Source organism: Lathyrus oleraceus, chromosome 5 (genome assembly GCF_024323335.1).
Source record: "Lathyrus oleraceus cultivar Zhongwan6 chromosome 5, CAAS_Psat_ZW6_1.0, whole genome shotgun sequence".
Classification (NCBI taxonomy): domain Eukaryota; kingdom Viridiplantae; phylum Streptophyta; class Magnoliopsida; order Fabales; family Fabaceae; genus Lathyrus; species Lathyrus oleraceus.
In genome coordinates this window covers 541,625,627-541,650,142 of record NC_066583.1, presented here as the reverse complement: position 1 = coordinate 541,650,142, position 24,516 = coordinate 541,625,627, and the positions used below count along the sequence as shown (strand labels likewise).

Here is a 24,516-nt window from a genome sequence, read left to right as displayed (position 1 = left end):
CAAAGGGTGCTAATACCTTCCCTTTGTATAATGTACCTCCCGAACCCAAAATCTATTGAGGTCTTTCCTGTTCTTTTCCATCTTTCCTTATTGGATAAAAGAAAAGTCGGTGGCGACTCTTGCTATCCGCGACATTGCGATAAAAAGCAAAATACCCCAAGTCAGTTCACCGTATGACAATGAGAATCCAAATGTTGTTATTACAATCTCACCAAAAGTAAATGGTGGCTAATCTCTTTTGGATTTTTCTTCTCAAAATGTTGTTTTTACAATGATGTTATGGCTTTTATAACCCATGAAAGATAGTAAATAAAGGCTATAATTCAAAGAGAGTTTTTCTCCTTTACTTTCCATATACTTCCTAAAAAAACTCGTACTACCTTTAGTTTCATAATTACAAATTTTTGGATGCCCATGCATTGATTTTTTGGGTGTTAGATACATACAATCCATAGGAGAAAAGAAATCCTAGTAACACTCGCAGGTCTGAGTGTCTTGGGATTGTGATTCCCTCCCGTTTACATTTCACACGGGACTCACATTTTTAATCTCAAAACCCTTTTACTTTTTGAAGGTACAAATTTCACTGGAACTCTGGTGTCTCATGACTCGTGAGAGAGTCATTTTCCGGGTGCTTAGACATTGATTATGGGTGCCAAGCCGCTGAAGTTGTAAACTTAGATTCTTGAACTCAAAAGTGCACAGGCATAGAAAATCTAGTGTGAAGCACTGAAGACTTAGAAGCAAATTCATCTTTTCTCCGGGCTTCTGCTAACCTAACAAAAGTCTGGTTTTGATCTTTAAGCTCAAATTTTGCACACTTTCCTGCCACACTCACAGGAGAAAATACGGAACTAAATGAATGTGCATCCATCATTCTAAATTATTCTAAAATACATCCATCATTCGTCATACATGCATGTAATGAATCAGATGGATTCTATTCAGGTTAATGATGGGGCCAGGGTTGGGAACTATAAAACTAAAATATTAAAAAACAAGAGAAAAATCAAAAGTGTGATATGTTTCCAGGCAAACTTGGGGGTGGTTTGTTTGCTTAATTGGTCAAGCCAAAGAATTTCCTACTTAGTGGTTGGTGTATGATCAACAACATCTATAATGAATAACTACACCCTAATGCCCAAGTCAAATAACAGGGAAATTAAGGTTAAATGTTTAGGTTAGAGTTGAACATACCTGAGAGCAGTCTCATTAGACTATTCAAATAGGAGTGGGATAGTGGTCATGGTCATGGTCATGGTCATGGTCATGGTCATGGTCATGGATAGGGGGCCATGCCAGATAACAAGTAGCAGCGTCAAGCAGTTGTCAGCACAATGGAATATATGTCTCCCACAACATGCCACTCAATGTTAAGTAGTGAAACTCGGAAGAGTTACAGCTTAGAAGTGAGTGATAATTTTAGGAGTATTTAAGCCTATCTACTTTTGGAAGAAAAAAAAACATAAGCAAAATCCATCATGAGAAAATCTCTTCCTACGGAAAATTCATTTGACTTAGCCGATATATACCAAAAATATGCTACCGAAACTCAAGAGATACATAAAATGTGAAACATAAAATGACAGAATAGCAAGGAGAGAAATTTTATAGGAATGGGGAAGCAGACGTTTACCAGTTGACTTGCTTCCTTTTCTTTCATGTAACCAGTTCCAGGTTGACTCTACTAGAAATCAAATCACCCCAACAGGAGTGAGGCTCTCACTTTCCAGGTGTATAGCTGAACAATCAAGTAGATAGTGACCTAGCATGTCCATTGAAGCCCTCGCCGATCCAGCTATTCCCAGCTTCCTTGACCAACCCTTTTGTCCTCATTATGCTTCTCAGTTCATCAACACAATCCCACCTACCAATGGCTGCATAAAAGTTTGATACAAGCACAATATTGCTAGCTTTGTCGGGATCCAACAACAAAAGATGCTTTGCGGCAAACTCGCCTCTTTCAAAATCTTGACTGAGACTGCAAGCATTCAACACCGCTATCCATACTCCTGCAGTAGGTTTAGTACCCTGCTTAATCATATTTTGATAAGCAGACCATACTTCTTCTATATTATCGGCTCGGCCTAAGACATCTATGAAGCATGCATAGTGTTCCGGTTCTGGGTCAATGCCATATTTCTCTCTCATCATATTGAAACATTTTTTTTCCTTCCTCCACCATCCCAGAATGATCACAAGCTGATAAAACAGATAAAAAAGTCACAGAATTCGGCAACACCTCACTCCCATCCTCCCTCATACTCTAAAAGAGCTCGATAGCTTCCTTTCCACACCCATTTCTTCCATATGCATCAATCATACAAGTCCATGAAATCACATCCTTTCGACGAATTCCATCAAACACTGAGCGGGCAAGTGAAATCTTCCCACATTTTGCATACATGTCCAACAGTACATTACATAATTGGGTATCAAAAGTAAAACCCCTACGAACCGCAACACAATGCACTTGTTTCCCTGTAACCAAATCCAATTTCTCAGAGCAACTAACCAGAACACTAGTGAATGCAACAACATTGGGCTTCACCAAGCTCATAACTTTAAACGCCTCCCCATATCTCCCATTTCTAATACACCCAGAAACCAACGAATTATGCATCATATCATCTTTCCAACCATTCAAACTATAAAACACATTCAAAGCATGATTAACACACCCAACACTACAATAAAAATCAATGAGAGCAGTACTCAAAACAACCAAATCACGCCCCAACGAAACCACCAATCCATGAACCTGTCTACTGTAACACCCTTCTAAAATACCCCAAATATTTAATTAAAATAGCAATATATCAATCAGAGTAATTATGCAATTAAGGGTGTCACACAATCATTTCACACAATCATAACTGTCATGCTCTTTTATTAATTCAAAACAATAAAGCATTTGCACAATACGCAGCGGATAGAAACCAAATCAATCATGCAAAACATGTAACACATTACATGTAAAATTATTCAACAAGGTAAAACATCCCGTCCCGATGTTACATCTATCAGAGCATGACCCACTAAGGAGACTACACTAGACTCCAAGCACTAGCTTCTACTCAATCACTGCTCGTTACCTGAAAAATAGTTGTAAGGGTGAGTTCCTCAATCGATATAATAAGCATTATAAAATATCATGTAATGCTAAGTAAATAACACATTAATCACCCTAATCATATCACACATTCAGTAACGGCACATCAACTCAAATATCATACTCAATACCAACACAATTCATACTCATACTCAATGCCAACACAAACACACGTATAATATTGGAATACATCCATTCATATTATACGCCATACATACATTATGCAATGAGACTCCATGCATGCGGTACCGACTATTCGTGAACATATAGTTCACCTCACCGATCAAATCCAGATACGGCTACCAAGCCCACTAGTCCCACTCATTTGAGACCTAGTGACTCACTCACTAATTCCTCACCATGGGAATTAGCTACCACCCCAAGGGCCATGCTATGCACGCTAATTCACCTAGCATGCAAACATCAACAACAGTCCATAATGACTAACTCACTAATTCCTCACTATGGGAATTAGTTACCACCACAAAGGCCACAATATGCATGCTAAATCACCTAGCAATGCAAAATCATCAACAATAATCCACAATGGACATATGCTCACACTCTAAGCCATAAAACAGTCCATTCACAACACATGCATAATATATACATTCACAGCATTATGCATATTTTCACACATCATCAGCATATTTATCACATAATTATATCATGCCATGCCAAATAATTCAATCACAGTATTAGCACACTCTACTAATACCTATCCTACTCAAGACAACGGGAAATAATCCCTACTATATCACATACCGATATAGGCCAATCACCAATTATGTTCACAACATTAAAATATCAATTTTTCCAATTTCCAATAGTGTTAACCGGTTAACGCCCTGGGTTAACCGGTTAACGCAGGACAGAACGCGCTTCCAGGCAAATTTTAACAGTGTTAACCGGTTAACGCCCTGGGTTAACCGGTTAACACAGACAAAACAGCAATTTTTCCCAATTTATAACAGTGTTAACCGGTTAACACCCTGGGTTAACCGGTTAACGCAAGACAGAAAGCTGTTCCTGCGCTAACACGAAGCAGAATGCAGAATTCTCCGCATTTTCCGCCGTTGGAGGACTTCCGGACCTCCGATTCCGATTCCGTAAAAAGCTATACGTTCGGAAAATCACTACCCATCCAATTACAGATTCAATTACGGCTTTAACACAGTTTATTCATCACAATTTTTCAGCATCCAACATCCCAATTAGGGTCAATTCAACGGTTTATCACTACCCATTACATGTTAACCCATAATACCCATTAAACGACGATAAACCCCCCTTACCTGAGTTAATCCGGCGAATCTTTAAGCTTCAAGCTTTTCTCTTCTCCAACCTTCTTCCTCTTGCTCTGCCTCTTTGCCCTTTTCCTCTTTTCAGCCGCTTCTCTGCTTTCACGTGAAAACTCTTTTTACCAAAAATGGAACTCTTTTTCTTATTTCCAACTTATATATATTTTCCAATAATTATTATTCCAATAATAATAATAATAATAATCCAAAAATTCCAATTATTTAATTAAATTAATAAATATAATATTAACTTAAATTAAATAATTATCTTATTTTTATCGGGGTGTTACAACTCTCCCCCACTAAAAGAGTTTTCGTCCTCGAAAACATACCTCAAGCGAATAACTCCGGATAAGACTCCTTCATCTGACTCTCAAGTTCCCAAGTCACATTGCCACCTGCTGGTCCTCCCCAAGCTACCTTTACCAAAGCAATCTTTTTACCCCGCAACTGCTTCAACTCTCGATCCTCGATCCTCATAGGTGATGTTTCAACAGTCAGGTTATCTCCCACCTGTACATCATCTATTTGGACCACATGCGACGGATCAGGAATGTACCTCCTCAACTGAGACACATGAAAAACCTCATGCAAATTCGCAAGTGACGGCGGTAAAGCGATACGATAGGCTACCTCCCCTATCCTCTCCAAAATCTTATAAGGACCAATAAATCGAGGTGTCAACTTCTTCGACTTCAAAGCTCGACCAACCCCAGTTATCGGAGTAACATGAAGAAACACATGATCCCCCTCTTGAAACTCAAGTGCCTTCCTCCTCTTGTCGTGATAACTCTTCTGACGACTCTGAGCAATTCTCATCTTCTCCTGAATCATCTTAATCTTTTCCGTAGTCTGTTGAACAATCTCCGGTCCAACCACAGCACTCTCACCGGACTCATACCAACATAAAGGCGTCCGACATCTCCTACCATACAAAGCTTCAAACGGTGCCATACCAATGCTCGAATGAAAACTATTGTTGTAGGTAAACTCAATCAAAGGCAAATGACAATCCCAAGTACCTCCCTTTTCCAAAACACAAGCTCTCAAAAGATCTTCCAATGACTGAATCGTCCTCTCAGTCTGACCATCAGTCTGCGGATGATATGCAGAACTCAATCTCAGCTTAGTTCCCAAAGCCCTCTGCAAACCTTCCCCGAAACAATACTCGACGGAATACCATGCAAACTTACAATCTTCTCAATATACAACTCAGTTAATCTCTCTAACGGATAATCCATTCTGATCGGAATGAAATGAGCTGATTTCATCAATCTATCGACAATCACCCAAATAGCTTCAAAATTCTTACTTGTCCTCGGTACACCAGAAACAAAATCCATACTGATACTATCCCACTTCCACTCTGTAATAGCCAACGGTTGCATTAGCCCAGACGGCTTCTGATGCTCAATCTTCGACTTCTGACAAGTCAAACAAGAATAAACAAAACTCGCAATTTCTCTTTTTCATTCCCGGCCACCAAAATAACCTTTTCAAATCATGATACATCTTCGTAGCTCCAGGATGAATACTCAGGCCACTATGATGTCCTTCCTCAAGAATACTCTTCTTAAATTCGATAACATCCGGAATACACACCCGATTACCAAATTTCAAAACACCATTCTCATCAACTCTGAATTCACCACCTTGACCTTGATTCACTAGAGTCAACTTGTCAACCAAAAGCATATCGGATTTCTGACCCTCTCTAATCTCATCCAGAATACCACTCGTTAACTTCAACATTCCCAATTTAACACTATGGTGAGTACTCTCACACACCAAACTCAAGTCTCTAAATTGCTCAATTAGATCCAATTCCTTAACCATTAACATAGACATATGCAATGATTTCCGACTCAATGCATCAGCCACTACGTTTGCTTTACCCGGATGGTAATTCAAACCAAAGTCATAATCCTTCAGAAACTCTAACCATCTCCTCTGTCTCATATTCAGCTCTTTCTGATCAAACAAATACTTTAAACTTTTATGGTCACTGAAAACCTCAAATAGTTCTGACGGACTCGGTAATATCAGGATAGGAGCAGTAGTTAACCTTCTCTTTAACTCTTGGAAACCTTCTTCACATTTTGAGTCCCAAACAAACGCTTGCCCCTTTCTAGTCAACATCGTCAACGGTAACGCCAACTTAGAAAATCCCTCAATGAACTTCTTATAATAACCAGCCAAACCAAGGACACTTCGAATCTCAGCCACAGACTTCGGAGCTTCCCACTTAGATACCGCTTCTATCTTAGAAGGATCAACCGCAACACCATCTCTTGAAATCACATGACCAAGAAAACTAACCTCTTCTAACCAAAATTCACACTTGGACAGTTTCGCAAATAACTTCTTTTCTCGTAGAACTTCTAAAACCACTCTCAAATGCTCAGCATGCTCTTCTTCAGATTTCGAATACACCAAAATATCATCAATAAACACCACAACAAACTTGTCTAGGTACGGATGGAAAATCCTATTCATATACTCCATAAACACTCCAGGCGCATTAGTCACACCAAAAGGCATTACAGAATACTCATAATGTCCATACCTTGTTCTGAAAGCAGTCTTCTGAATATCCTCAGTTTTCACACGTATCTGATGATATCCCGACCTCAAATCTATTTTGCTGAACACACTCGCACCAACTAACTGATCCATCAAATCATCAATCCTCGGCAAAGGATACCGATTCTTGATCGTCACTTTATTCAGTTGCCTGTAGTCCACACACAACCTCATAGTACCTTCTTTCTTCTTAACCAATAACACTGGTGCACCCCACGGTGACACACTCGGACGAATAAATTTCTTATCCAACAGATCTTCCAACTGACTCTTCAATTCAGTTAACTCAACAGCAGACATACGGTACGGAGCCATCGACACCGGCCTAGTACCAGGTACCAAATCAATCGAGAACTCAACTTCACGCTCTGGCGGTAATTCATTCACTTCTTCCGGAAACACATCAGGAAAATCACACACCACAGCTAGATCGCAAATCACCAGTTTATCTTTAGCCTCCAAAGTCGCTAACAGCATAACAACTCTGCCCCATCTGCTACTGCCTCATTCACCTGCCTCGCTGATAGAAACAAACTCTTTCCTTCCTCAATCTCAGGAAAAATCACAGTCTTATCAAAACAATTGATATAGACTCGGTTAAACACCAACCAGTTCATACCCAGAATAACATCAATCTGCACAAGTGGAAGACACACTAGGTCCATCCCAAAGTCTCTACCAAAAATACTCAAAGGACAATTTAAACAAACTGAAGTAGTAGTCACTGAACCCTTCGCAGGAGTATCAATCACCATACTTCCATGCATTCAAATATCTCTAATTTAAGTTTCACAGCACAATCCAAAGATATAAAGGAATGAGTCGCACCAGTGTCAATAATAGCTACAAGAGAAAAGCCATTAATATAACACGTACCTCGGATCAAACGATCATCTGCAGAAGTCTCAAAACCCGATAAAGCAAAGACCTTGCCTTCCGACTGATTCTCTTTCTTCGGCTTAGGACACTGTGGACTGATATGACCCACCTCTCCACAGTTGAAACAAGTCGCAGTCTTCAACCGGCACTCTGCAGCCAAGTGACCACCTTTGCCACACTTGAAACACTTCTTCTCAGCACTGGTACACTCATAGAAACGATGTCCAGCCTGACCACATCTATAACACTTAGCAGGGGCACTGGAGTCTCCCCCACTAGGTCTCCCCATCCCACTCTGTCTCTGGGAACCTTTGCCAGCTGCATACGGTTTCCCACGATCGTTCTGATTCTTGCCTTTCCTATCAACCCTCTGCTGATAGCTTTCCGCTCTGGCCTTGGTATCCTGTTCAAACATTCTGCAACAGTCGACCAAATTAGAAAACACTCTAATCCGCTGATACCCAATAGCCTGCTTGATCTCAGGACGTAACCCGTTCTCAAACCTCACGCATTTTGAAAATTCTCTAGTAGCCTCATCATAGGGAATGTAATACTTCGACAGCTCTGTGAACTTAGCAGCATACTCAGTAACAGACCGATTGCCCTGCTTCAATTCTAAGAACTCTATCTCTCTCCTTCCTCTGACCTCCTCTGGAAGGTACTTCCTCAGAAATCTCTCTCTGAACACCGCCCAAGTGACCTCAGCACTCCCGGCATCTTCCAACTCAGTGCGGGTAGCAACCCACCAATCATCTGCTTCCTCTGACAGCATATGCGTACCGAACCTGACCTTCTGGTTATCGGCACAGTCAGTCACTCGGAAGATCCTCTCGATCTCCTTCAACCACTTTTGAGCACCATCTGGATCGTATGCTCCCTTGAACATTGGAGGATTGTTCTTCTGGAACTCACTCAGTTGACGAGTAGCTCCCATTCCCACAACATTCGGATTTCCTCCAAGTACTCCAGCTAGCATACCCAGAGCCTCAGCAATCGCAGCATCATCTCTACCTCTTCCAGCCATCTCTATTCTGAAAACCCAACAAGCTAAAACAATAAGTACTGATAGGGTTACACAACACCTATCACGTACAGGGAAACAGAATAATTACGACTCGACTCGACCGACTATGCTCTGATACCACTAATGTAACACCCTTCTAAAATACCCCAAATATTTAATTAAAATAGCAATATATCAATCAGAGTAATTATGCAATTAAGGGTGTCACACAATCATTTCACACCATTCACCATAATAACTGTCATGCTCTTTTATTAATTCAAAACAATAAAGCATTTGCACAATACGCAGCGGATAGAAACCAAATCAATCATGCAAAACATGTAACACATTACATGTAAAATTATTCAACAAGGTAAAACATCCCGTCCCGATGTTACATCTATCAGAGCATGACCCACTAAGGAGACTACACTAGACTCCAAGCACTAGCTTCTACTCAATCACTGCTCGTTACCTGAAAAATAGTTGTAAGGGTGAGTTCCTCAATCGATATAATAAGCATTATAAAATATCATGTAATGCTAAGTAAATAACACATTAATCACCCTAATCATATCACACATTCAGTAACGGCACATCAACTCAAATATCATACTCAATACCAACACAATTCATACTCATACTCAATGCCAACACAAACACACGTATAATATTGGAATACATCCATTCATATTATACGCCATACATACATTATGCAATGAGACTCCATGCATGCGGTACCGACTATTCGTGAACATATAGTTCACCTCACCGATCAAATCCAGATACGGCTATCAAGCCCACTAGTCCCACTCATTTGAGACCTAGTGACTCACTCACTAATTCCTCACCATGGGAATTAGCTACCACCCCAAGGGCCATGCTATGCACGCTAATTCACCTAGCATGCAAACATCAACAACAGTCCATAATGACTAACTCACTAATTCCTCACTATGGGAATTAGTTACCACCACAAAGGCCATAATATGCATGCTAAATCACCTAGCAATGCAAAATCATCAACAATAATCCACAATGGACATATGCTCACACTCTAAGCCATAAAACAGTCCATTCACAACACATGCATAATATATACATTCACAGCATTATGCATATTTTCACACATCATCAGCATATTTATCACATAATTATATCATGCCATGCCAAATAATTCAATCACAGTATTAGCACACTCTACTAATACCTATCCTACTCAAGACAACGGGAAATAATCCCTACTATATCACATACCGATATAGGCCAATCACCAATTATGTTCACAACATTAAAATATCAATTTTTCCAATTTCCAACAGTGTTAACCGGTTAACGCCCTGGGTTAACCGGTTAACGCAGGACAGAACGCGCTTCCAGGCAAATTTTAACAGTGTTAACCGGTTAACGCCCTGGGTTAACCGGTTAACGCAGACAAAACAGCAATTTTTCCCAATTTATAACAGTGTTAACCGGTTAACACCCTGGGTTAACCGGTTAACGCAAGACAGAAAGTTGTTCCTGCGCTAACACGAAGCAGAATGCAGAATTCTCCGCATTTTCCGCCGTTGGAGGACTTCCGGACCTCCGATTCCGATTCCGTAAAAAGCTATACGTTCGGAAAATCACTACCCATCCAATTACAGATTCAATTACGGCTTTAACACAGTTTATTCATCACAATTTTTCAGCATCCAACATCCCAATTAGGGTCAATTCAACGGTTTATCACTACCCATTACATGTTAACCCATAATACCCATTAAACGACGATAAACCCCCCTTACCTGAGTTAATCCGGCGAATCTTTAAGCTTCAAGCTTTTCTCTTCTCTAACCTTCTTCCTCTTGCTCTGCCTCTTTGCCCTTTTCCTCTTTTCAGCCGCTTCTCTGCTTTCACGTGAAAACTCTTTTTACTAAAAATGGAACTCTTTTTCTTATTTCCAACTTATATATATTTTCCAATAATTATTATTCCAATAATAATAATAATAATAATCCAAAAATTCCAATTATTTAATTAAATTAATAAATATAATATTAACTTAAATTAAATAATTATCTTATTTTTATCGGGGTGTTACATCTACCAAGTTCCAAAGCCTTCAAAGAAGCACACGACTTCAAAACAGAACACAATGTAAACTCACTAAGCTCAACATTCTCTCTCCCCATTTCCCTTAGAACACCAATCGCCTCGTGAGGTTGCCCGCATCGCAAAAAGCACGACAACAAAGCATTCCAAGCAACTACATCCCTGTGAAGCATTTCGTCAAACACCTTAAGGGAATCATCCAATGAGCCGTGCCTTGAATACATATCAAGGAGTGCGGTTTTTGGAACAGTTCCGGAATCTACACCGGTTCTGATCATTTGTGCGTGGAATTGTTTACCGAGTGATGGAGAAGATGGACGTAAGAGAGGGGTGAATGTGTGAGCATCGATGTCGGAACGTAAACGACGGAGAGAGCGGAAGAGGTTCCATGCGAAGAAGGGTTGAGCTCGGCGAACGTAGGAGTTGATGAGGGAGTTTAGTTCGGAAATGGGTCGATGGAAGAGTTGGTGGTGGTCGGAGAGAGAGTGAAAGTGAGATAAACAATTCGATGTTAACGTTAATGGCCGCACCCGCATCTTCTTCTGCGGCGAATGCCTTAACTTGTGTTTTTAGGAGAGGGCATGGCAAAGACAAACAATCAAGCAATGAATGAAATCAAAGCTTATCAGGTCCTATGACATGTCATAACACACTATGAGAGTCAATGTATCAAGTTAATTCATGTCCAACTCGATGAAAATAAGACTCGCATTGATGAGAAAAGTCAAAACTTGTGCTTGTAGTCATGGCACGAGAAGAGAGCGTGACACATTCCCCATTTTGATGTTTTCTAATTTTCATTTTATTGTAATAAAAATATAAGGTTCTAGAAACCCTTAATTAAATTACACACACAATTAGAGTAGTTTGTAGGAGTTGGTAATCATTTTGTTTGAGTTTATTATCTTTGTTAAGTCATTACTTGTCTGATAGTAGGTAATAATTCATTTTAACCTCTGATTGGTTATCTTTGTTAAACTATCAATTGGTTGGTAGTTGGTAATCATTTTGTTTGAGCTTATTATCTTTATTAAGCTATCACCTGACTGATAGTAGGTAATAGTTCCTTTTACTCTCTGATTGATTACCTTTGTTAAGATATCACTTGGCTGGTAGTTAGTAATCATTCTGTTTGAGCTTATTATCTTTATTAAGTTATCACTCGGCTAATAGTAGGTAATATTCTTCTCCTACTGGAGTTAGGATTTTTCCCTGTTGATGATTGCTTTTCCCCGGCGAAGTCTTACTTTTTTAAGTCTTCCTTGTTGGGTCTTTATTTCCGTTCATCCATACACATATTCATTCATGTTACAATCATTTCATTCATGTCCAAGAGTTCCTCACACTGCCATGGAAACTTACAGAAAATCCATTGAATCTCATTTTCTACCGTGTGGGAAAACTGGTAGTAGCATTCAAGAAGAAGTTGAAACATCCATATATGATACTGGAGCAGAGTTTGGGTGTGAAGATGTTGCATATGATGAAGATGAAGGAGAAACCAGCACTTATTATTTGCCTGGTACCTATGAAAGTAGAAGATCATTGAAGTCAGTTCAGAAGAAGCACAAAAACAGGATAAAGGCTTACACTCAAAGGGTGATTGAAATTGGAACTGATTTGCCTTATGCACACTATTCAACTGGAGTTCATCCGTCTGTACTATTTGGAAGTAGGTCTGTTAATCTAAATGTTGGTACGGTTCCAACAAGACACCTGCACACACGGATATCAACAAGGTTGGTGTCATTCCTGACCATCCTCTACCAACATCATATCCTAAGGATGAAGATGCATTTTGCAATTGTCTCCAGGATCCTGCTTCTTCTTGTAATGATAACAAGCAAAGCAGCCATGTGCAACATCTGATATTGTTGGCGGAAACAGTAAGCAGCAACAGGCTCTAAATGGGGAGTTGAGGTTATACCATCTCGAGCATTTGCAGTATCATTTGCTGCATTTAACGGAACAAATCTTCCATCAAACCTTAATTTTCTCACCCATGAAACAGAATCCAGTGGTAATTCAAAGTCTTCCTGATGCCGCACGGCAAGGATATCAGGCTGCAAGTATACCTCATACTATGCAGCAGAAGTACTTGTCGGATTAAATGTTGATAATAATGCTATCATAGATGAAGCAAAAGCCAATGCAGTGATTGGACAGTCACAACAGCAATTCCTGTTTGGTAATCTATGTGGTGTGCCCATTTCCGGATCCATCTGCAATTTTACAAACTGTTATTGAATCATCTGTGGCCATTGGATCAGTTATCCAACAGTCAGATAGAGAGAGAAGATCTAGCTTGCACAATCAGGTTGTAAAGGCATTGAGTGGCTTGGCAACTGTTGATGAAGCTTCAGGGTCTAATATCCCTGTGCTTTCTGGGTTTAGTATTCCTAAATTGGTCTTGCAGATAGTTACAGTCGATGCCCTTTTCAGAGTCACAAGTCCATCAGTGAGTGAGTTTGTTATTTTAAAAGAGACTGCCTTTACTGTGTACAGCAAGGCTCGTCGTGTTTCATTTTCTCCGCACACCGCAAAACCAGTCTCAACAAAGGTTTGTTCAAAATCTGTTAAAATGCTGGTACAATTTGAAACGCCGGCGGGTTTCGCTCTTTTCAAAGTTCTCAATGAAGGAAAGCTTTCTGAAGTTCAGGATTTATCTCTGGATTTTTCCACTGCCGATGCTGCAAGAAAGGTGGTCAAGCTGAAAGCGTTTTCTAAGTTCGAGAATAACAGCAGTGGGCTCATTGATGATTCGCATGATATTAAAACCAGCAATAACACCAGCATCCTTGGTAGCTTGACACTGAGAATCATTAAAGTAAGCAAAGGAACACAGGAGGTACAGACCCTAGACATGGCAAAACTTGTCGGTATCTGGCTGAAGCTAATGTTCAAAATTTGCAATTTTATGAAGTAGAGAAACTCTGTAAAATGGCTCTTGACATTCATAGAGCAAATAGTTCAGCATCATCAATAGCAGTGTCAGCAGTAGGCATTCTAGCTTTCACAATGTACCATCGGCGGAAGCGAAAGCTTGGTAGTGCCTTTGATATCACTGAAAGTCGTCTAAGTACCGATCAAAATAAAAGTATTTACCGAAAACTCGGATGCTCCATTTTCCTGTTACCTGAGGACATTATAGAGGTAAACCAGAAGATGATACTTACTTTATCTACTAGCATCATGTACTGGAGTCTGCAGAATTCTGAAGAAAACTCCCCAGAGGCATCGCCCGTAGCTTCAGCAGACGGTGAACATGAAACAGATTTAGTCAATGAGGTATCCGATTTAGCCATTGATGATAATGTTATAGTGAAAGTCAGCTCTCCTTAAGTTGGCAATATGGAATCTCCGCCGACATTAAAAAAGGAAGCCTGTTCCTCAGCTAGCATTGACCGGCTCAAGAACTTGAATAGAAAACTGTTAATGATATAGCCTTTTCCAGGGTACAACGTCTATGTTGAACGATGCTGTCTGCAAGTTCTGCACAAGGCATGCGACCGGTAAATCCAGCAGCTGTGTAACCATATGTTACATTTGATGTGAGCTTCAGAGCAAGCTGTCTTGCATTAAATATTCGTTGAAGGACTTGTTCTGAAGGAGATAACTTTTCCATTGCTTGTTTTCGAGAATAACAGCAGTGGGCTCATTGATGATTCGCATGATATTAAAACCAGCAATAACACCAGCATCCTTGGTAGCTTGACACTGAGAATCATTAAAGTAAGCAAAGGAACACAGGAGGTACAGACCCTAGACATGGCAAAACTTGTCGGTATCTGGCTGAAGCTAATGTTCAAAATTTGCAATTTTATGAAGTAGAGAAACTCTGTAAAATGGCTCTTGACATTCATAGAGCAAATAGTTCAGCATCATCAATAGCAGTGTCAGCAGTAGGCATTCTAGCTTTCACAATGTACCATCGGCGGAAGCGAAAGCTTGGTAGTGCCTTTGATATCACTGAAAGTCGTCTAAGTACCGATCAAAATAAAAGTATTTACCGAAAACTCGGATGCTCCATTTTCCTGTTACCTGAGAACATTATAGAGGTAAACCAGAAGATGATACTTACTTTATCTACTAGCATCATGTACTGGAGTCTGCAGAATTCTGAAGAAAACTCCCCAGAGGCATCGCCCGTAGCTTCAGCAGACGGTGAACATGAAACAGATTTAGTCAATGAGGTATCCGATTTAGCCATTGATGATAATGTTATAGTGAAAGTCAGCTCTCCTTAAGTTGGCAATATGGAATCTCCGCCGAAATTAAAAAAGGAAGCCTGTTCCTCAGCTAGCATTGACCGGCTCAAGAACTTGAATAGAAAACTGTTAATGATATAGCCTTTTCCAGGGTACAACGTCTATGTTGAACGATGCTGTCTGCAAGTTCTGCACAAGGCATGCGACCGGTAAATCCAGCAGCTGTGTAACCATATGTTACATTTGATGTGAGCTTCAGAGCAAGCTGTCTTGCATTAAATATTCGTTGAAGGACTTGTTCTGAAGGAGACAACTTTTCCATTGCTTGTTTTACCATTATTCTAGTTGATAAAATTTCTTCCAATAGACGGGGAAGTATACCTCTTTGAACCTTGGAAGGAACAGACATAACACCATTTGGAGTGAGCAAGATTTGATCTTTTAAAATCCTGCAAAACATGTTGCTGTCGTGAAAGTGGACTTACCCCAAGTGTGTTAGTCTTTATTACCACAACTTTGCCAAGACATGTACAAAAGCAAAGGTTGTATGCAACCAACATTGATCCAGGACAGCTTATGGTCATTTTGGTGATGCAGTTCATCTGGATACCACATGCAGAGCTAACCAGTATAGAATGCCATTTGCTCCTTTTACTGGAGTAAACAGTCATGGTTAGTTGGTTTCGTTTGGTTGTGCATTCCTTTTTGTGCCTCTTTAAGGCATTTCTCACAGCAATGAGTGACCGACAGCCTGTCTCAATAATTACTGATCAAGACAGGGCCATACAGGCAGCAATTTCACAAGTTTTCCCACAAACTCGCCACTGTATTAACAAGTGGCATGTCTTGAGAGAAGGCCAGGAAAAGTTGGCCCATGTGTGTCTATCGCATCCAAATTTTCAGGTTGAACTTTATGATTGTATTGAACTGACAGGAACCATCGAGGAGTTTGAATCATCTTGGAATTCTATCCTTGATAAATATGAGCTTAGAAGCAATGATCGGCTTCAGTCCCTGCATATTGCCCGTGCTCAATAGGTTCCAGCATATTGTCGTGATTCATTTTTTGCTGCAATGTCTCCTAATCAAGGACTTGGTGTTTCTTTTTTTGATGGTTACGTCATCCAACAGATGACATTGCCATTGTTCTTTAAGCAATATGAAAAAGATTTAGAGAGCTGGATTGAAAAGGAAATATAAGCAGACTTCGAGACAATTTGCACAACACCAGTTTTGAGGACACCTTCACTAATGGAAACAGGCTGCTAATCTTTATACAAGAAAAATATTTTTGAAGTTTCAGGAAGAGCTAGTTGAAACTTTTGTTTATACTGCAAATATAATTGAAAGAGTATGACACCTACAAAATTCTTGTTGCACCTTTCATGCTGGAATGGTCTCTATGAGTGCCTAAATGAAGTTTCTATGGACATTTTGAGCCACATATCACAGGCTGTAAGATGCTTAGGGAAGGCTCCACAGGGTTGGCTATTGGATTTCCTGAAGGTTTCACAAGAGGAGTTTGTTCAGAGTTCATGCAAATCTTTTGAAGTCTAAAAGAAGGTTCATGCTAAAATCAAGATTGTTAAAACCGGTTCTCCTCCTCTAATTGAACTAGGAAAAATGAAATCTCACATATTGAGCTCCAAATCACAAGGAGTCTGGGATGTTCTCTTGGAAGTTGTGGCTGTTTTGTATCACGCAGAGATAGGTTTTAAAAGACAGCGGCTTATTGATGCTCTTGAAATTAGTTGTGTTCCAGTTACGGCACTGCAGTTTATTGGTCTGCTATCTGTTACCTGCTGCAAATACATGCCTTTTATAAATGTTGACCAACAAACAGTACTGATTGATCTACCGGTCACACTTGTGTCTCTTCTAGCAGATAAAAGCTGGAATGTTGTGGCAGAAACTGTTTGTTTCCCATCTCTTTTCCTCGGCAGAACACACATATGATTGGACAATGCAGCCTCAGACAATTACTCGAGTATGGATATTTCCATGCAGATCCACATCCTGGGAACCTTTTAGCAACGCCTGATGGGAGACTTGCTTTTCTCGACTTCGGAATGATGAGTGAGACACCGGAAGATGCGCGATCTGCTATAATTGGTCATGTTGTTCACTTGGTTAACCGAGATTACAAAGCTATGGCTCGTGACTACGATGTTCTTGATTTCCTTTCACCGGACGTCGATGTTTCTCCAATTGTGCCAGCACTTAGAGGCTTTTTTTTTTGTTTTTTTTATGACGCACTTAATTATACTGTAATAAGAAAGCAAGGCTCCATTTCGGAGGTACAACAACTGCTAAACCAGGAAACTCTCCAGCAGGTGTAAAGTCCTTCTTTGGTGCAAAAGTGTGAAGTTGATTTTGGCGAAAAGTTTGCTGTCACAGCTGGTCTGCAAAGGAAAGTTGAGCTCTGTATGTTATTTTGGAATTGTAAAAACAAAGGGAAATGATGTCATGAACTATGTAGACCAATGTTTTCACTGTTACAAATTTACATTTTGAGATTTAACAAGCCCAAATTATCACCTAGTCACTTCACAGTACGCCATTATGCTTGTGATGTCATTTATTAAACCGAGTTTTTCCTTGCCAAGTACAAAGATTATGTTGTTGCGGAACACCAGGCACTTCTTAATGCTTCCAAATGCCCTTTGTATCAGGCTTGTTTTCCCCTTCACCTGTGGAAACTTCTAAACAATCAAAGTTCACTTCATAAAAAGTTTCCGGCCACCAATATCACTGCCATAGTGGTAACAGAATCAGGATGGCCTTCAAAAGGTGCCTCGAGCGAGCCCGACACAACAATAGACAACGCCAATAATTACAACAGCAATTATGGTCAAGATTCAGCCACCGTTGATGCTTTTATACAACGTTGTAATTTGGATCCTGATTCATTCATCACCGTGAGTCCAAGAGAAATGGATGATTGCAATGGACATGGCTCTAACATGCAGTGATAAGTTTCCATGTGGAACCAAGAACCGCTGCATACATTGTTGATGCTAGCAAAGGAGTATACCGCTCGTAAGGATGGAAATAGTTTGGAAAATTAACATGTTGCCTTAACTCAGTTGATCGCACATGAGGTTCTGAAGCTGAGACTTCTGCAACATTGGTCGTCTTAGAAACATCTTGAAGTGATCTCAAAGAGCTACTCAATGATAAGGAGTTGGGTTCTACCATGCTTTGCTGATCTGCTGCACTTGATTCTAGCCGACGTCGTACCGTTATGGCAGCAGGAACATTATGGCATCAGGAAAGCTATGGCAGCGGGTAAGCTACGGAAGCAGGACCATTTGTGTTTGTTCTGGTGACTTGCAGGTTGGTGGTATGTTTGGTTTCGGCTTCTTGGGACTAGTAAGCCATCCTCATCATTTTTGGGTAAACCAAGCTCATCATACTTCCCCACCTCCTTCCTGCAAGCATCAAACAACACATATCATATTCAAGTGAATTCGCAGCCGTGAATATCTTTTTACCGGCGGTAAAAATTAACAAGCAACAAAAGGGAATCAAAATATTTCCAGGAGAAGGTACAAGGTACAAATTACCTTTTTCAGAGTAAGCACCAAAACAGGGTAGACAAACTGGCAGCACCAAAAGCACTTCCAAGTTCGACACCCCTTTGGTCTCAGAGGCCAATTCAAAAGACTCTTGCAATATGACTATAAAAGAGATGCCACTGTTCATTTTGGGGAAGAGCTGAAAAACCCTAGTTTTTGGAGAGGATTGGCGGCTACCATTCAGAAAAGAGAAGGAGAGAATTGAAGGCAACGCTTGTCTGCATTCATCGGTCGAGCTCGCCGCAACCGGTTAGCTTCCTTTCCGAGCTTTATTTCTATGTTTCGATTCTGCTTTGCATTCTTCTGAAGTAACCGTGGTTGTTGTTCCGATTTGATTTCATTGAGTAATACCGCCGCCTATTTGTTTGTGATAACATCTTGCTGTTAAATCTTTGATATTGAAAATGGAAAGAAGCAGTATTTCTGTGCGTTAAGATGAACTTGTTTGAGCTCTGCTACTGTTTTTCAACTGTGCTTTATTTAAGAGTTTGGTTCATTTTCATGTTATGTATTAGTGCTTGAGTTCATATAACAAGGATGCTTGTATGGCTGAGTTGGTAAAGAGGTACATAAGCAAAAACATAAGCAAAATCCATCATGAGAAAATCTCTTCCTACGGAAAATTCATTTGACTTAGCCCATATATACCAAAAATATGCTACCGAAACTCAAGAGATACATAAAATGTGAAACATAAAATGACAGAATAGCAAGGAGAGAAATTTTATAGGAATGGGGAAGCAGACGTTTACCAGTTGACTTGCTTCCTTTTCTTTCATGTAACCAGTTCCAGGTTGACTCTACTAGAAATCAAATCACCCCAACAGGAGTGAGGCTCTCACTTTCCAGGTGTATAGCTGAACAATCAAGTAGATAGTGACCTGGCATGTCCATTGAAGCCCTCGCCGATCCAGCTATTCCCAGCTTCCTTGACCAACCCTTTTGTCCTCATTATGCTTCTCAGTTCATCAACACAATCCCACCTACCAATGGCTGCATAAAAGTTTGATACAAGCACAATATTGCTAGCTTTGTCGGGATCCAACAACAAAAGATGCTTTGCGGCAAACTCGCCTCTTTCAAAATCTTGACTGAGACTGCAAGCATTCAACAACGCTATCCATACTCCTGCAGTAGGTTTAGTACCCTGCTTAATCATATTTTGATAAGCAGACCATACTTCTTCTATATTACCGGCTCGGCCTAAGACATCTATGAAGCATGCATAGTGTTCCGGTTCTGGGTCAATGCCATATTTCTCTCTCATCATATTGAAACATTTTTTTCCTTCCTCCACCATCCCAGAATGATCACAAGCTGATAAAACAGATAAAAAAGTCACAGAATTCGGCAACACCTCACTCCCATCCTCCCTCATACTCTGAAAGAGCTCGATAGCTTCCTTTCCACACCCATTTCTTCCATATGCATCAATCATACAAGTCCATGAAATCACATCCTTTCGACGAATTCCATCAAACACTGAGCGGGCAAGTGAAATCTTCCCACATTTTGCATACATGTCCAACAGTACATTACATAATTGGGTATCAAAAGTAAAACCCCTACGAACCGCAACACAATGCACTTGTTTCCCTGTAACCAAATCCAATTTCTCAGAGCAACTAACCAGAACACTAGTGAATGCAACAACATTGGGCTTCACCAAGCTCATAACTTTAAACGCCTCCCCATATCTCCCATTTCTAATACACCCAGAAACCAACGAATTATGCATCATATCATCTTTCCAACCATTCAAACTATAAAACACATTCAAAGCATGATTAACACACCCAACACTACAATAAAAATCAATGAGAGCAGTACTCAAAACAACCAAATCACGCCCCAACGAAACCACCAATCCATGAACCTGTCTACCAAGTTCCAAAGCCTTCAAAGAAGCACACGACTTCAAAACAGAACACAATGTAAACTCACTAAGCTCAACATTCTCTCTCCCCATTTCCCTTAGAACACCAATCGCCTCGTGAGGTTGCCCGCATCGCAAAAAGCACGACAACAAAGCATTCCAAGCAACTACATCCCTGTGAAGCATTTCGTCAAACACCTTAAGGGAATCATCCAATGAGCCGTGCCTTGAATACATATCAAGGAGTGCGGTTTTTGGAACAGTTCCGGAATCTACACCGGTTCTGATCATTTGTGCGTGGAATTGTTTACCGAGTGATGGAGAAGATGGACGTAAGAGAGGGGTGAATGTGTGAGCATCGATGTCGGAACGTAAACGACGGAGAGAGCGGAAGAGGTTCCATGCGGAGAAGGGTTGAGCTCGGCGAACGTAGGAGTTGATGAGGGAGTTTAGTTCGGAAATGGGTCGGTGGAGGAGTTGGTGGTGGTCGGAGAGAGAGTGAAAGTGAGATAAACAATTCAATGTTAACGTTAATGGCCGCACCCGCATCTTCTTCTGCGGCGAATGCCTTAACTTGTGTTTTTAGGAGAGGGCATGGCAAAGACAAACAATCAAGCAATGAATGAAATCAAAGCTTATCAGGTCCTATGACATGTCATAACACACTATGAGAGTCAATGTATCAAGTTAATTCATGTCCAACTCGATGAAAATAAGACTCGCATTGATGAGAAAAGTCAAAACTTGTGCTTGTAGTCATGGCACGAGAAGAGAGCGTGACACATTCCCCATTTTGATGTTTTCTAATTTTCATTTTATTGTAATAAAAATATAAGGTTCTAGAAACCCTTAATTAAATTACACACACAATTAGAGTAGTTTGTAGGAGTTGGTAATCATTTTGTTTGAGTTTATTATCTTTGTTAAGTCATTACTTGTCTGATAGTAGGTAATAATTCATTTTAACTTCTGATTGGTTATCTTTGTTAAACTATCAATTGGTTGGTAGTTGGTAATCATTTTGTTTGAGCTTATTATCTTTATTAAGCTATCACCTGACTGATAGTAGGTAATAGTTCCTTTTACTCTCTGATTGATTACCTTTGTTAAGATATCACTTGGCTGGTAGTTAGTAATCATTCTGTTTGAGCTTATTATCTTTATTAAGTTATCACTCGGCTAATAGTAGGTAATATTCTTTTCCTACTGGAGTTAGGATTTTTCCCTGTTGATGATTGCTTTTCCCCGACGAAGTCTTACTTTTTTAAGTCTTCGTTGTTGGGTCTTTAGTTCGTTCTCTAACTATGCATCGGTTATTTTTGACCTTTTCTTTTTCCCCATACGGAATCTTGTTTGTCCCCATCTGGGTACTCCTTTCGAATCTGTCTTTTCCCTGTAGAATTTCAGTCTCCATCGTCTCTAACAGTTCTTTATCTCTTGTGGCGCTATATTCCCCACATAGAATCTTGTTTGCATTCATGTCATATCATAAACATCTTGCAGTATCTTAGGGCCAAACATTGGGTCTTTAATATTTATGTCTCTCCAATCTTGTCGAGATGAAGATTTCAACTTTCATATCTCCAAATTGAAGAAACTTAAATAGGGGAATCTGTCATACCCTAATTTTTAACCCTAAGATCTCACATCTCATTTACATTCTTGCACACAAACAATGTCACTTTTTTATCCTTCCCCTTATCCATCTTTAGGTTTGCTTCTTGCATGGATCACCAAACACCTTTTTGTTTACCTTTGTATTTATATGTTCATTGCTTATCGAACCACTAATCAAAATACCAAAAATATTTATTGTATCCCTTAAGTTTGTTGTGCAAGGTAGGGCTTCTCAAGCCAAAAGCATCTCAAAATTTGGTGGCTTACTTCTTAGAGAAAGTTAAAGGTTCACGTGTTTATTTCCACGCCTTTTTCAACAAGTAACTTCAAGATTTGAGAAATTTAATCAAGATACCATCAAGGACACCTTATCTTGAGTTCATATCATCATCCGTGCTTTGAAGTGCAAGGAAAGTTCAAGTGCACAAGCTTGTTCCAAGTGGTTTGACATAAAAATCAATCTTTTGAAGTCAAAGTTCCAAGGATCACAACTCCTTCATTTCTCAACATTTTTGAATGTCCCTTTTTGCATATGACTATTCTCAACATCCTATACAACTTATCTTTATATGACAAGAGCCAATTATGCTTGAAGGACCATCAAAAGTTTGGAGACATTATAGGTCATTTGTTGACTTAGTGAAATTTGACCTATTTTCAAGTGACTTTTTGCCAACTTTCAAGGATCATAACTTCTTCAATTTTCAATACATGAGGCTGATTCTTTTTGCATAATACCATTGGTGATACCCTCTACAAGTTTGCTTCAAGGACCAATGTCAAAATATTGTTCTAAGACCATGGAATCCATTGGTACATTATACGTCATTTTCAATCATGAAGCACTCGAATTTTTCGAAGTTATGGAACCAGTATTTTATACCAACTTCAACAAACCATAACTTTATTCTCAAACATCCAAATGCAACCTTTCTTAGCACATTGAAATATTGACCATGATGTTAACACATTGCAAAAAGAATGGGATCAAAAAGTCTCTTGAGTAGGATGCCCCATTGAGTTGAACATGGTGACTTGAAACTGAAGAAATCATCATTGCCCGAAATTTGATCATGACTAAACTCAATTCCAAGTCAAATTAGCAAGTGTTTTGTTCCTAAACATATTTTAACAAACCTCCAGAAGTTAATTGACACTTAAAATGCATCATTTGACTGAGTTTTGAGGAGTTTCAAGTCACGTTTTTCACACACTTGGATCAAATTTGTTTTGCACGAATTCAACATTATTCCACACGTATTTGGATCCAATTACATTGCCTATAAATAGAGGAAGCTACTGCCTTCCTTAACAAGATTTTGAGAGTCAAGAACCCCCTGCTGCAACTTGAAGTTTTTCCAAAAAATCCAACTATCATGTTTTGATTTTCAGCATGTTTCAATCCATTTTCTTGATTCTATTAGCTCCATCGACATCCTCCGAAAGTTTTGCAACAACTCCCAAGCATTGAGACCTTTTGAATTGCTCCAACCAGTTCGAACTTCATCAACTTCTGATCACCATCCGGACAAGATAGTTATGAGCATCATTTGAACTCAAACAAGTTACCACAATGTAGTCCTTCACTCTCTGATGCTTTCCCCTAACGTATTTGGTGTTGATTGATCGTGTTCATTATTTAATTTTATTTTTCGTGGCTTGCTTGTTTCTGAAACTTCTTTGAAATTCCCTTTGCCAAGTTCATATAAATGAGTTTGAAGCATAAGGTAGAATTCAGGACGAGAAGAGGATCACAATGGTGGTGGTCGCGTGTCTTGAAGTTACCAAACGATGAAAATCAGGTGAGAACTCACCGGAGAAGATGACCGGAGTATTTCTCAGGTGGTCTGAGTTAGGACCATACACATTGGCATTTTGAAATGTTTTGATTGGTCAAATTCAAATTGGATCTTGTGTTATGATTGCAGTGTGTTCCATCGTGTTTCTCATCATTTGGAGTGTTGGGTCTAACACGTCAATTAATGAGTTGTGATCCAACGCTCCTGGTTTTTTCTGATTTTAATTCTTTTTCTTTTATCATTTTAAATTGTTGTTTCTTTAAAAATTCGTAGTAAATTTATTTTTTTATCCAAAAAATCCCAAAATAATTTCTAAAATCATCTTTTATTTTTCTTCATTTGATTTTTATTTTTTCACATTTTATTTCACTGATTCTCTATTTTTCATTATTTTTTTCTTTTCTCCTTTCTTTTAATTGATTTAAAATTACTTTTCTGCATTTTAAAATTCTGAAATTTTTAT

The 24,516-nt window shown here is 39.5% G+C and overlaps 2 protein-coding genes across 4 annotated transcripts; both read right to left on the bottom strand.

The window, feature by feature from the left end:
• Nucleotides 1–486: 486 nt before the first annotated feature.
• Nucleotides 487–21,376, bottom strand: LOC127086229 (pentatricopeptide repeat-containing protein At5g66500, mitochondrial). 3 transcript variants are annotated; one of them, XM_051026944.1, is made up of 4 exons: nucleotides 19,514–21,376; nucleotides 18,750–19,118; nucleotides 17,722–18,614; nucleotides 12,278–17,585 (listed from the first exon to the last, which is right to left on the bottom strand). In XM_051026944.1, the coding sequence occupies exon 1, from the start codon at nucleotides 21,184–21,186 to the stop codon at nucleotides 19,627–19,629; it is 1,560 nt and encodes a 519-aa protein (XP_050882901.1). In that variant the 5' UTR covers nucleotides 21,187–21,376; the 3' UTR covers nucleotides 12,278–17,585; nucleotides 17,722–18,614; nucleotides 18,750–19,118; nucleotides 19,514–19,626. The 3 variants fall into 3 exon arrangements, with proteins under 3 accessions (XP_050882902.1, XP_050882901.1, XP_050882900.1); XM_051026943.1 differs by lacking the exon at nucleotides 12,278–17,585 and having other exon boundaries at nucleotides 17,599–18,614; XM_051026945.1 differs by lacking the exons at nucleotides 12,278–17,585; nucleotides 17,722–18,614; nucleotides 18,750–19,118 and adding an exon at nucleotides 487–825.
• LOC127081954 (pentatricopeptide repeat-containing protein At5g66500, mitochondrial) lies at nucleotides 1,750–11,253 on the bottom strand. Its single transcript, XM_051022182.1, has 3 exons — nucleotides 10,965–11,253; nucleotides 2,342–2,778; nucleotides 1,750–2,202 (listed from the first exon to the last, which is right to left on the bottom strand). Exons 1-3 carry the CDS (start codon nucleotides 11,251–11,253, stop codon nucleotides 1,750–1,752), a joined length of 1,179 nt encoding a protein of 392 aa, XP_050878139.1.
• Nucleotides 21,377–24,516: the final 3,140 nt, after the last annotated feature.

What these genes read in the sequence shown, in the direction of transcription:
- LOC127081954 (XM_051022182.1), bottom strand. Translation starts at nt 11,253, where the DNA reads ATGATCAGAACCGGTGTAGATTCCGGAACTGTTCCAAAAACCGCACTC. An exon ending in GGCTTTGGAACTTGGTAGAT is followed by an intron (nt 2,779 to 10,964) that starts GTAACACCCCGA and finishes GTATTTTAGAAG; the next exon opens with GGTGTTACAGTAGACAGGTT. An exon ending in ATGGAATTCGTCGAAAGGAT is followed by an intron (nt 2,203 to 2,341) that starts GTGATTTCATGG and finishes CTGTTTTATCAG; the next exon opens with CTTGTGATCATTCTGGGATG.
- LOC127086229 (XM_051026945.1), bottom strand. Translation starts at nt 21,186, where the DNA reads ATGCGGGTGCGGCCATTAACGTTAACATTGAATTGTTTATCTCACTTT.